The sequence below is a fragment of the Charadrius vociferus genome, unplaced genomic scaffold (genome assembly GCF_000708025.1).
Source record: "Charadrius vociferus isolate BGI_N301 unplaced genomic scaffold, ASM70802v2 scaffold43, whole genome shotgun sequence".
Classification (NCBI taxonomy): Eukaryota; Metazoa; Chordata; class Aves; order Charadriiformes; family Charadriidae; genus Charadrius; species Charadrius vociferus.
The window spans coordinates 7,376,372-7,388,634 of NW_009648043.1; the positions used below are offsets into that span (position 1 = coordinate 7,376,372).

Below are 12,263 nucleotides of genomic sequence, written 5' to 3' on the forward strand. Positions count from 1 at the left end.
TGAGGGTTGCCCCAGTAAAGCTGTTTAGATAAAGGATCACTTCAAGGTCCCTTTTCGAGACATCAGTGCCTGAAACACTCCAGGAATAGCTACACTTTATGTCATGTCTACTCCTGTGTGCAACATCTATCCCAAAGTACCTGGGACATACCTATTATGGCCTTTTGGCACGTACCAGCCATGCCGAAGGTTGCTAATGGTTGCTTTAGGTCTCAGTACCTCAGCAATAATATGGATGGATATTATTCCTATCATACTTGCAAACTGGTGGGAACACAGCATCCTTCAGATGTGGGTGAACAAAAGTAGGCCTCTGATTTCTGGATGTGAAAAGACACTTTTCATAGCCTCACATCAGGAGCTAGAACAAGCCATCGATAAAAACAAAATCATTTTCAAGACATAGCCTGCTTAAAAAGTGGGTGGAAGCTCAGGAAGGTGGTCACATGCGACCCCTACAGATCTGCAGGACTGTAGTTCATTTGGTGAGAGAAATTCCTCTAAAGCAATTGGGCATCAGTGTCCTGGAGCTGGCTTAACTACCTGCATCCCCAACACAACTGCTGCATTTCAGAAATACAGCACACCTAATTGTGCCAATGGAACAAACACTCCCATCAAAATACAACTTTTCATTTTAGAGGTCCCACAATGTTACCTTTCAGGATTTACCCCCAAATCAGCAACAAGGCATCCATAGGATCACATAATGAGCATTTTCTTAAATAACTCAAAACTCCATTAAGCCTCAGAAAAGCACCGATTTTGAGCATTCTTGTGGTTTTAATTGACAGTGGATACTTCCCCAGTCTGACCATTCCAGGAAAAGCTAGTCTCCTGGCCCTTCATCACAGCAGTACAGTTAGTAGCGTGCATGGATAGTCGCACTTTGCTGCTTGATGGAGGAATCCTACGGCCCAGACAATTTTGGACCATGCCCAGAAAGTGCAATTAACAGAGGCAAACGGTACACCGATATGTTGCTGCCACTAGATGGCAAAAAGCGCACACGGAAAGCAGCTAACACGGTTCTGAGAGGACAACTACTAGTCTCTTCGCTCAGGGGGGTTCATTCCTTCCTGGGGTGGCACAGGCTGGAAGGCAACAAGGTAGGAAAAATCCCTGTCCAAGCATGCACTGCGCCTTTGGAATAGCTGCATTGCGTTCCAACGCTGCCTAATTATCTGTTCTTTTTTACCTCAAATCAGGACACCACCTCCCTCTGCATTGAGCTGTGCTGTAAAGCTAGCTGCCAAAAATAAAATAAAATAAAATAAAATAAAATTAAATTAAATTAAATTAAATTAAATTAAATTAAATTAAATAAAAAGCTGCAGCTGGAGCCCCCACAGGGCACATGGAGAAGCTTTGAGGAGTCTGGCTGCAGGAAAGTCTGGCTGCAAGAGACTGTGAAGCTCTGTGGAGAGCGCAAAAGAAGGGGGGAACCCTTAGCCATTCGGTGGGATTTACACCACAAGACTCCCTGTTGTCTTGTGGAGTGATTATGGGATGCACCACATGATGTGGACAGAGACATAACTAACACAAAATCACCTCACCCACCCTAGACTTGGGGATGGAATGCACTGTGGAGGTCACCTGGGAAAAAACTGGCACTGGCACCACAGCGATGGTATTATAAGATTCCTTTCCCAAACATACTGGGTAACAAATTTCCCAGCCTATGTCCCCATCTATACGGCACCATCTCCTTCGAACACCAGGCTGGGCAGCGATTCCTACCGCCATTGCATCTCTATGAACACAAAATGAGCTGTCTTTGGGGACTCAATGATTGCAAGGCTCAGAAGTTACGTGGTAGCGAGGACTTGTGCTATACATCCCAGCAGGTGTGCTAAAAAGGACCATGTTACTGGAAAGCTTCGTTTCATCTGGCACAGCGCTACAGACAGAGCATCTTTGTCCTCTTTTTGCACTTACTATCTTTCTTCACAACAAAATGCCCTTTCCATACTTCTTGGTTTTAACAGCCTTTGCAACTCCTTGCAAAGTAGAATGACACAAGAAAAATTGATCGAAGAGGTCCCACTCTCAGCTGCACCAGGGCCATGCTAGGACAATTACAGGCATGTCAAAGGAAAGACACCTTACATGAATCTAGCTGCTGATTAATACATTTTTGTCCTCCACAACACTCAAGGACTAAATCGCACCTTCCTTGTGCTGACCCCTGTACCAACACAAAAGTTCAGTCCTGAGCTTTTCACTGTGTGGCTGAGGAGGAGGACACAGGAGCTGCCGGAGGTGGCAGCCCCTTGCAGCATCCCTTTTCAAACACCAGCTGTACCATAACCCCTGACTGTCAATTAGGGAATAGCTAGTCTCTAGCTATTTTCTCCGCTCATAGCTGTACCGATTCGCTTACAGTTAGACTTGGTCAGCATGACGTAATTTTACACGCTGATGCATTTTTATACCTTGGTGCCTTCTGTATCCTACTATGCATTTGAATACCTGGGAGTAGAGAGGGTTGGACATGTTCCAGGTCTGGCCAGGCGGCAGCAGCAGCAGCCAGCTACCGAGGTCCACATAACTAGCCCCCATTTCTTCAAATGAAAGGAGATACATAAGCATTACAACTTTGACAAACCACTCTGGACGCATACACTAAAGGACACATGGAAAGGAACATGTAAAAACACCACATTGTCTTCTTCCCCGCTTTGTGGGGAATAGTTTGGACTAAAGAAAACATTCTTAATGAGAGAACGACCAGGAAGGCAAGACAGAAGATAAGAGAGACACTCTCCTCCCTCACAGCGCAGGGGACTGGGAAGACGATGAGCTGTCCCGCCTCTTCTTCCGTGACCTCATTCCCTGCAGATACGCCAGGTTCCCAAGGAAGGGATACTGCCAGGGGAAACCTGAACAGTATCAAAAGTGATTACAGAGCTCTGGGAGCAGTAGTGAAGGGCATGAGGGCCCAGGTCGTGCTCTCCTCAATCCCGCTGGTGAGGACAAGTCAATAACTGGCTGCAGAACTGGTGTTGGTGAAAGTGTTTTGGGTTCTGTGACCGTGGGACCCTGGTTACAGATCAGCATCTTCTCGAGAAAGATGAGATACACCTCACTAAGCAGGGCAAAGCTATTTTCACTGACAGAAGGGCTTACCTCACAAGGAAGGGTTTAAACAAAGAATGATGAGGGAGGGAGAGAGTAAAAAGCAGTCATATGGGGTGTGATGGACTACACAAGGGGCATGGGGTGATGTGACGGGAAGAGACTACAAAATCAACAAAATGGGGTTTAAGTAAGGACACCTCCAGTACTTGCATGTAAGCAAGGAAGTGCCTACAAGGCACCGTTATGGAGAAATCCCCTAAACCCTCTCCAGGGACTCAACATGCTGGGGTGCCTCTCTGAAGTGCCTATATGCTAATGCACGCAATCTGGGGAAAATGAACATGTTGAGTTAGAGATCTGTGTGCTGTTGCAGGGCTATGATCTTGTTGGGATCACAGAGACACAGTGGGATGGCTCCCATAATGGGAGTGTTGCAATGGAGGGATGCAGGTTCTTTAGGAAGGACAGGATGAGTAGGTGAGGAGGGCAAGCTGCCCTTTATGGGAAAGAGCAGCTGGAGCACATGGAGCTCTGCCTGGGGATGGATGAGGAGCCAACTGAGAGCTTATGGGTTAGGATTAAAGAGAGGACTGGTAAAGATGACATTATAATGGCTGTCTGCTCTAGGCCAACCCAGCAGGAAAAACAAGCAAAACAGGCCCTCTACAGGCAGATAGGAGCAGCCTCACATTCACAGGCCCTGGTCCTCATGGGAGACTTCAACCACTCTGATATCTGTTGGAGCAATAACACAAGACATAACCAACCCAGGAGGTTCCTGGAGTGCACTGATGATAACTTCCTCCCTCGAGTGATAGAGCAGCCAACAAGGAGAGGTGCTCTGCCAGACCTCATACTGTCTAACAAGGGGCTTGTCAAGGATGTGAAAATCGAAGGTAGCTTTGGCTGCAATGACCATGAGATGGTAATCTTCAGGATCCTGAGGGTACAGAGGAGAGTGAAAAGCAAGCTCATGACCACAGACTTCAGTAGAGCAGACTTTGGTCTCTTCAAAAATCTGCTTGGATCTTTTCAGTGGTGCGCAGTGACAGGACGAGAGGCAATGGACACGAGCTGAAACACTAGAGGTTCACTCTGAACATCAGGAAACAGGTTTTTACTATGAGGGTGACAGAGCATTGGCACAGGTTGCCCAGACAGGTTGTGGCATCTCCACGCTGGGAGATATTCAAAATCTAGCTGGACACAGTCCTGGATAACTGGCTCTAGGTGACCCTACTCGAGCAGAGGACATGGACCAGGTGACCTTAGTCATTCTGTGATTCTGTGCAGGGAGTGAGCAGCCACCAGCAGCACAGCGAGACAAAGCTATTGATTTTTGCCAGGAAGTTCAGGCCACCTTTTTTATTGGAAGAAAGCCCATCGTGCTGGAGCTCCAGCATGGCAGCCTTGGAGTGATCTGTGGGCCATCGCTGCACAGGCACGGAGCTGGCGGTCCCTCTGCAGGTGCAGGCAGTGGGTGCTCAGTGCAGAAGTGTGATCAACAGGTCAAGGAATGTGACTCTCCCCCTCTACTGTGCTCTCATGAGGCCTCACCTGGAGTACTACGTTGAGCTCTGGGGCCCCTAAATAAGGACATGGACCTGTTGGACCAAGTCCAGAGGAGGGCCACAAAGATCATCAGAGGGCTGGAGCACCTCTCCTATGAAGACAGGCTGAGAGAGTTGGGGTTGTTCAGCCTGGAGAAGAGAAGGCTCTGGGGAGACCTTACAGCAGTCTTTCAGTACTTAAAGGGGGCCTACAGGAAAGGTGGGGGGGACACTTCATCAGGGAGTGTAGCACTGGGAAAAGGGGTAATGTTTTTAAACTGAAAGCAGTTAGATTTAGATTAGATATTAGGAAGAAATTCTTTACTCTGAGGGTGGTGAGGCACTGGAACAGGTTGCCCAGAGAAGTTGTGGATGCCCCATCCCGGGAGGTGTTCAAGGCCAGGTTGGATGGGGCTTTGAGCAACCTGGTCTATTGGAAGGTGTCCCTGCCCAGGGCTGGAGGGTTGGAACTAGATGATCTTTAAGGTCCCTTCCAACTCTAACCATTCTATGATTCTACACTGTAATCAGCATGCAACAGGCATATATTAGCTAATCTTTGAAGATGGCCTTCTTTCCCAGCATTCAGAAGCTGGGCGAGTTGTGGCAAAGTGAAACATAAATGTTGGAAGTGTTTCCTTTTCGGTGTGTTGTTCCCAGGCAGTACAGTGCCAGCAAGAAGAATGTATAGCTATCCTGCTAAAGCATGGGGCCGACCCAAATCTGGCAGATGCCAACCGCAACACTGCCCTTCACCTGGCTGTCCTGTCTCCCAGTACTACTGTAGCAGGGCTGTTACTTGAGCATAATGCCAATATTGATGCTCAGAACCAGGTAACTTTGGCATTTGGGTAAAGCTGTTTTTTCGAAAAGGTACAGAACTTGTTGGTGTTTTTCTAACTGGTATTATTTATGCTTTGAGGAGGAATATACCCCTCCTAATCTTGCTGTCTCCAAACATCATGACGAGATGGTAGAGCTTCTTAAAAAAAAAAAAAAGGAGCTGATGTGCATGCTCGAGATCAGTGTGAAAGGTGAGGTGTTTGTCAAAATGGCACACAGGTCTCCTTAATCGTCTGCAAGTGTGATTGATGAGAAATGTGGGAATGAGCTTTGAAAAAGAAGCCACACAGGACTTCCCTGTGTGACTGGTAAAAGGAGGTCTGCACCTGGCTGCTCTCATACCTCAACTACTCTCATACTTCCTGCACTGAAGGCTGCAAGAAAGCGTTGTCTGTTGTGCCCCCTTCCAAGACAGACCCAGACCCAGACCCAGATACAGACCCGTACACGGACACAGACTTGTCAGGAACCTTGCCATTAGCTCAGCAGCACTTCTGCTCTGCAGGAGAGGGTTTTTAAAGTGGAGACATAGTTGGTGCACAAGTGTTGTCAATGGAAGCACTGGGAGAAAGACAGGTGTCATGGTTTCAGCTAGGATAGACTTGGCTTTCTTACTAGCAGCTGGTATAGTGCTATATTTTGGATTTGGGAAGAGAATGGTGTGATAGCGCACTGGTGGTTTGGGTTGTTGGTAAGCAATCAAGGCCTTTTCTGCTTCTCACACTTCCCCACAAATGAGTAGACTGGGACTTGGGAGGAGACACAGCTGGGACAGCTGACCCCAACTGACCAAAGGGATATTCCATGCCGTATGACATCTTGCTCAGTATATAAAGCTGAGGAAGATGAAGGAAGGGGGCACGTTTGGAGCGATGGCATTTGTCTTCCCAAGTAACCGCTACGTGTGATGGAGCCCTGCTTTCCTGGAGATGGCTGAACACCTGCCTGCTGATCAGAAGTAGTGAATGAATTCCTTGTTTTGCTTTGCTTGCATGTGTGGCTTTTTCTCTACCTGTTAAACTGTCTTTATCTCAACCCATGAGTTTCCTCACTTTTACTCTTCTGATTATCTCCCCCATCCCACTGCAGGGAGAGTGAGCAAACGGCTGCATGGTGCTTAGTTGCTGGCTGGGGTTAAACCATGACAAGAGGCAACACTGTTCAAGGCAAAGAGGCACAAAATGAAACACAAGGGGTTCCAACTGCACATAAGGAGAAAACTTCTCAGTGTGAGGACGATTAAGCAGTTGAACAGCTTGCCCCAAGAGTTTGTGCAGCCTCCCTTTGTGGAGGCTTTGAAGAGCAGAGTGGAAGGACCCCTGAGTAGCATGGTCTGACCTCGTAGCTGAGTCTGTTTTGGGGGGGAGGAGGTTGACCTGGAGACCTCCTGAGGTCCCTTCCAACCTGAATTCTCCAATGCTTCTGTGTATTTGGCTTTGCTTTCACTATGCGTGTAGGAAAGGGGCAATGAATTGTTTTGAGTTTGAGCAGGAATCAGAATGACGACACTGTCGTGCCTGCAGAAGCAGATATATTTCATATCACCTTTTAGATGCTTTAGGACTGCTCTTATGGTTGTCACATTTGCAGGCGATATGAATACAGTCCAACTTCTTTGGCATGGTTCTGATGTTCTTATAGAGATAACTCTGGCTTCATGGCTGTGGATTATGTTCACATCTCTAGACATGTTGAGGAAATTATTTACATTGTCATTAGACAGGCTGAGTTGTCAGAGTGTCTGCACTGATTTATGAACCTCTTCCGTAATGGCATCGAGGTTTATCAATATGTTGAGACCTTTGTTGAAGCTGGGCTCAATGATACCTTCTGATACATCTCCTTCCCATGCAGGGAGTGGATGGGGAAATTAAGGAGAACTTCTACCCACAACAGTCTCTTAGAATTCCCGCATGTGTTGCTAACCTCTATGCAACCCTACTACCCAGGAACTACCTGCCTTTTGTTTCAGTGTGGATCTGCCTGATATCCCTTTAGTTAAACCCTTAAGCAGTTTTCCTCTGTTGGGGTGCATAGCTTTGCACCCATGGGCGTTCCTTCTTGAAGGCAGTTATCTATGCTTAAAAGCTAGGCTAAAGAAAATAGCCCTTTTTCCTCATGGTGGTATCCACCCGAAAAAGCACTACATTATCCCTAGGAGCATGCCTTGTCTTGCCCATAAACATCTGGCCAAAAACACTTGTCACTGAACGCCAACTTCATTTCTTCTACCCCTGCCCCAGTCTGTTAGCCTGTGTCTATGGGAAGCCAGAGAGAAGGGCACCTGGGTAAACTCTGGCATCTAAACAGCTTTAGAAACAAAGCATGTTTGATGGCCATTACTCTAAGAAAAAAAGATCTTCACTCCTCACTCCAGTGTCCTGGCATAGAAAAAATCCTGCGCTAATACACTGTTTTTCAAAGAAGCCTTGGTCTGAGTGAGCACTTTTTTTTTTTTTTTTTTTGGGGGTGGGGGGGTAAGCTTCAGTTAAAAAGCAAACCTGAAAAAGGTCTCTCTCAGAGGCCCCAATTTACTGACTCCCAGTGGTGTTAGAAAAGAATACCTGTTCAATTTAGTTAACACATGTGGTGCTCAGAATGCAACCCCAGTCTTTTTCGGCCTCTTGATCACACCTTGGAGTTGTGTAAACTCTCAAGTCAAAGATTTCTGAAGTACTTCCAAGTCAGGACTGTGTTTGACAAGACCATAGGCTTGACTTGGATAGTTGCAGCATTATTCTAGCATCCTGCAGACATAGCACCCTTGCAGTTAGATGTGAATGTGATGCAGAGCTTGTTAATTTTTGTAGAGCTCCCTACAGAGAAGTTGTTTATCAGTTTAGATTGTAGCCAGCAGGGCTGAAGTGCTTCACAGATACAAATACGCATCTAGAGAATGAACATGCCTGCAGCAAGTATTCCATCATGTAATAGTCATGCAAGAGTAAAGCGGGGGGGTGGGGGTGGGGGTGTTTGTACCATTTCCCAGCTGGCAACAAAAATGGAGAGGCTGGGTAAGGAATGGCTATTGCTGTCCTAGTCAAGTGTGTATGCAAAGATGTGGTTGTTTCTACCAACTCTATTTCCTCTCTTTCCATATATATCCTTAGTAAGCTACTGGCAGAAAACGTGGATAGTGAAAGAATCTTCTACAGGTAGTACAGCAGACAAGGCAGTTCCTTGCCCTGTGAGGACTGCTGACTTTACATGGTCTGTACTTGCTCCGGACAGAGGAGGTAGGCTCCTTAGCTGTGGAAGACGATGAAGAAAATTACCGTGGCCTGTAGTAGAAATGTTCCTTGGATGCTGGGCTTGGATGACGGGAAAAAGCAGAATGAGAGAAACACTCACAGTGTGTCTCTTCTTACCTCCTTTGTAGGTGCCCTGCCAGTGAGAGGAGCAGAGCAAGAGGAAAATGCTGAGTCTCCCAGGGATTTCGAGGTACTTTCTGTGAGGGACACAGCAATGTCCCCCTTGGTTCACTTGCTTTTGGGCTTATTTACCTCTGTGCTCGTTGACCTCTTCTGCTGCTCACACCACACATTTGTAGCTGGGGGCCCTTGAAATACTTGTGCTTTAGGATAGCTGTTCATTTAGGACTGGGATGAAGGCAGATCAAGCTAATGACCTGGGTCTCATAGCAACTGGCTTTTGAGTTTCATTTCTAGTACAGTATAGAAGCAGTGAAGTTTCCCCTTGCTTCTCTCTGGTAGCTTGGAGGTGCTCAGCTGAGAAAGATGGAGAGATCATCAGTTTTGCAGGTGCTTGCTGGTGGCGGGCAACATCTCTTATCTTTTAATTCACTGTGAAGACTGACGTAATTGTATAACCTAGGAAGTAAAAGTACATAGTCTCATGTTCTTATTGAATTCTTCATGCTTATGTAACATTTCTTTAGGACTGGGTCACACAGCTGCAGCAGAAGCTTGCTGATGCTCTTAAAAAGCAGTCTACCTCAGAAGCTGCTCTGGAAGTTACTATGCACTGCCACAGTGACCTGGAGGAAGACAAGCTGTGCTTGCAAAAGGAATTGGACAGGGCTGAAGCTGAGGTATGTAAAGCCTGTCACTATAGGAATAAACCTGTGGGTGGCTGTCTCTTCCTGTACACCGTGAAGAAGGACAAAACAGTATTCTGACAGCCAGTAGGAGAAAGATCTAAGGAAGTTAACAATGATCCCCGGTCATAATTCATGAAGCCAGTGAAACCTTCTGCCAGGTGGCCTCGTCTCCCTCTTCCACGGTGCAAGATAGTGTTACTTGAATCATCAAAAAGCCAACTGGTTTCTGTTGCAAGTAAGAGACAATCTTGCTCCTCAACCCATCAGCAGAACCTCTTGTTCAGGCTCTGGGGTAGTATTGAAGCAATGTCCTTTCTCCTCCCTTCTTCCTCCCCTCCCCTGGTGATAAAAGCAATGGGCCCTTTGTGAAGCTCCTCACAAGCTGGAGGGGTAAGGCTGTGCAGTAGGAGCAGCCTTCTGCTGGCTAGGTACAAACAGAGCAGTTTGTTCTCTCTCAAAATTCACCTCTGCTCTGAGACACTATTTCCCAGTTCAGGATATCACTCTCTTTCTTTATATTCTTCTATTTGTATACAACATGTTCCTTATTTGTAGCTGTTAAATATGTGACAAGGTTGTTGTCTTTTGTTTAGCTGCACAGCGTGTAAGTGTGAACCTTCTTCACGGCCAAAAGAACTTCGAGTTGTCAGGTTTTGGGCTTTGGGCTTTTTTTAATAGTACAGGGGTCAGAACCACGTGGATCAAACTAAGCAAGAAGCAGAGCTTGTTTTTAGGTGGGGTGTTTGCACTGTATATGCAAAGCAGCATCTTTTTTCTTGCCTTCTTTGGCTCTGCTGTAATTTGCCATCCTTAAGCAGCTTTCTCACAAGTGAATTGTAAGCTACTTTCTGAGGTGGGAACTACCTTTTGCAGTCTTCTTATGAAAACTGAGGTATAGAGGCCCTGGACATCTGAAATAGAAATCATCTTAAATGTCCTTATGAGGGAGTTGGGAATTCATTTTTGGAGAATAATGAACTTTCTAATTCATATTTTCAGCAGAGGAGCAAACAATTGAGTACAAAGTGTGTCACAAGTCACTCGAAAGAGTAGGAGGGGCAGTGTCGATGCATAGAACTATGCTATAGGTAATCAATGCAGGGATGGGTGAGATCAGTATAAAAGATGATGAAGTAACACAGTTTGTGTTCATTTGCTAGTAGAAGTGAAGATTTGAATGTACTTACAGTGATTACAGTTCTTTGAGTAGAGGGTATGTGCAGATATATGGAGTAACTTGAATTCTTCAGCAGCAGTTGACTCCTCTACATAAAAGCTCACCAGACTAGTGTGGATTCTTACTGTGATTTTACAGCTGCGGGAGTCGGAAGAACAGCACCTTCAGTCTGAGCATTGTGTTCATGACTTGAAGACTGCCTTGGATAATAAGGAAAGAGAAGTAATGGCCTCTTCCCAGAAACAGCAAGACATCCTGTTGGCATCTTCTGGGACTAATACTACTATAAAACAACTGGAAGATGAGATGCAATGGTAAGAGAATAACACAGTGAAGCAAGAAGTTTGTTGCTTTCTGGGATTGCGTGAAAACAACGGGGTAGCCTTGTTGCATCACAGCAAGTTAACATATGATTTTGAAGGATGCTTTTATTTTAGATTATGTTATTTCACACTGTTGTTACAGAATTGGTGCTCTGGTAGATTTGCATAAGACCTTTTTAAGCCTTGAAATTGAAAATGCCAGATGGGAAGCCACAGTCCAGCAACAAAGCAATAGAATTGAAGCCCTGCAGAGAGACCTGTAAGCCTCTGCCTCAGTAAGCTGGTCATGAACCTCCCTTTTTGTGAGCTTTTGAGCCTAGTTACCTATTTCTGTGGGGAAATTTTTCCTGGAGAGCCTAGGGGAATTCAGTTCCTGCATTCTACTGAATAAAGGCTGCTCAGAAAGCCGCCTGGTCCATTCCCCAGCCTTTTGGTTTTGAGATTTTTCCCCATGCTACTGTAACAAGTTCTAATCGATGCTCTAAAAGGTAAGAATTTGACACTAGTTCATTTTCTTCATAGTAGCTTGTCTGGTGCCATCCTGTTATTATGACATTACCCCAAAATCATATGGTATCTTGGCTTCATCACTCTGAACTACCTAGCAGCATCATTGTTAGATTACAGCATTGAGAGTGATTCCCAACGTATCTATACCAAAGGCATGACCCATCTTTTGATTTCAGTACCATATTTTTGTACAGTGTGCATGCATGTTTGTATTCTTTCGTGGCGGTGCCAACTCAGCCACATTTACTGCAAAGTAACTTTCTGATTCTGTCACGGGTAAGGCACATAACTAGATGATGTCTGAAGTCCCCCTCCATCACATTTCCTACTATATTAATCCTTGCTGTTTGTTCCTTCGGCATCTGTTCGCCCAAGCCTGATCACAGCACTCAAGCAGTACTGCTAACTGAACCGGGACATGAATTCCATTGGAGAATTATTTTGTCTGTAACTCCTTGGTGAGATTTTCTTGTTCTGCACTAAACATGCTTTCTCAGTTTCCACCATTTGCTTCTAAAGCACAGTAGGCCGAGCTGTCCCGGTGGGCTGACACAGCACAGACCCCGCCGGGGGCCAGCGGCGAACTGCTGCTGCCAGGTCCATCGACACCCCCACCAGCTTCACACCAGCGGTCCCCGAGTGCTCTGTGGGGCGCACAACCCCCCCAGGAACCCGCCAGGGAACCACAGGCCTGCCGCTGCCCGCACCGAGCTCGG

General features: G+C 46.2%; 1 protein-coding gene across 1 annotated transcript in view; it reads left to right on the forward strand.

The window, feature by feature from the left end:
* The first annotated feature begins 899 nt into the window (after positions 1-899).
* Positions 900-12,263, forward strand: part of ANKRD26 (ankyrin repeat domain 26) — a 71,768-nt gene continuing 60,404 nt past the window's right edge. Inside the window, exons 1-8 of the mRNA XM_009883697.1 lie at positions 900-1,109; positions 3,458-3,561; positions 3,712-4,009; positions 5,295-5,468; positions 5,557-5,668; positions 8,857-8,918; positions 9,376-9,528; positions 10,853-11,028. Of these exons, the coding sequence (XP_009881999.1) occupies positions 900-1,109; positions 3,458-3,561; positions 3,712-4,009; positions 5,295-5,468; positions 5,557-5,668; positions 8,857-8,918; positions 9,376-9,528; positions 10,853-11,028 (1,289 nt within the window). The remainder of the gene's footprint in view (positions 1,110-3,457; positions 3,562-3,711; positions 4,010-5,294; positions 5,469-5,556; positions 5,669-8,856; positions 8,919-9,375; positions 9,529-10,852; positions 11,029-12,263) is intronic.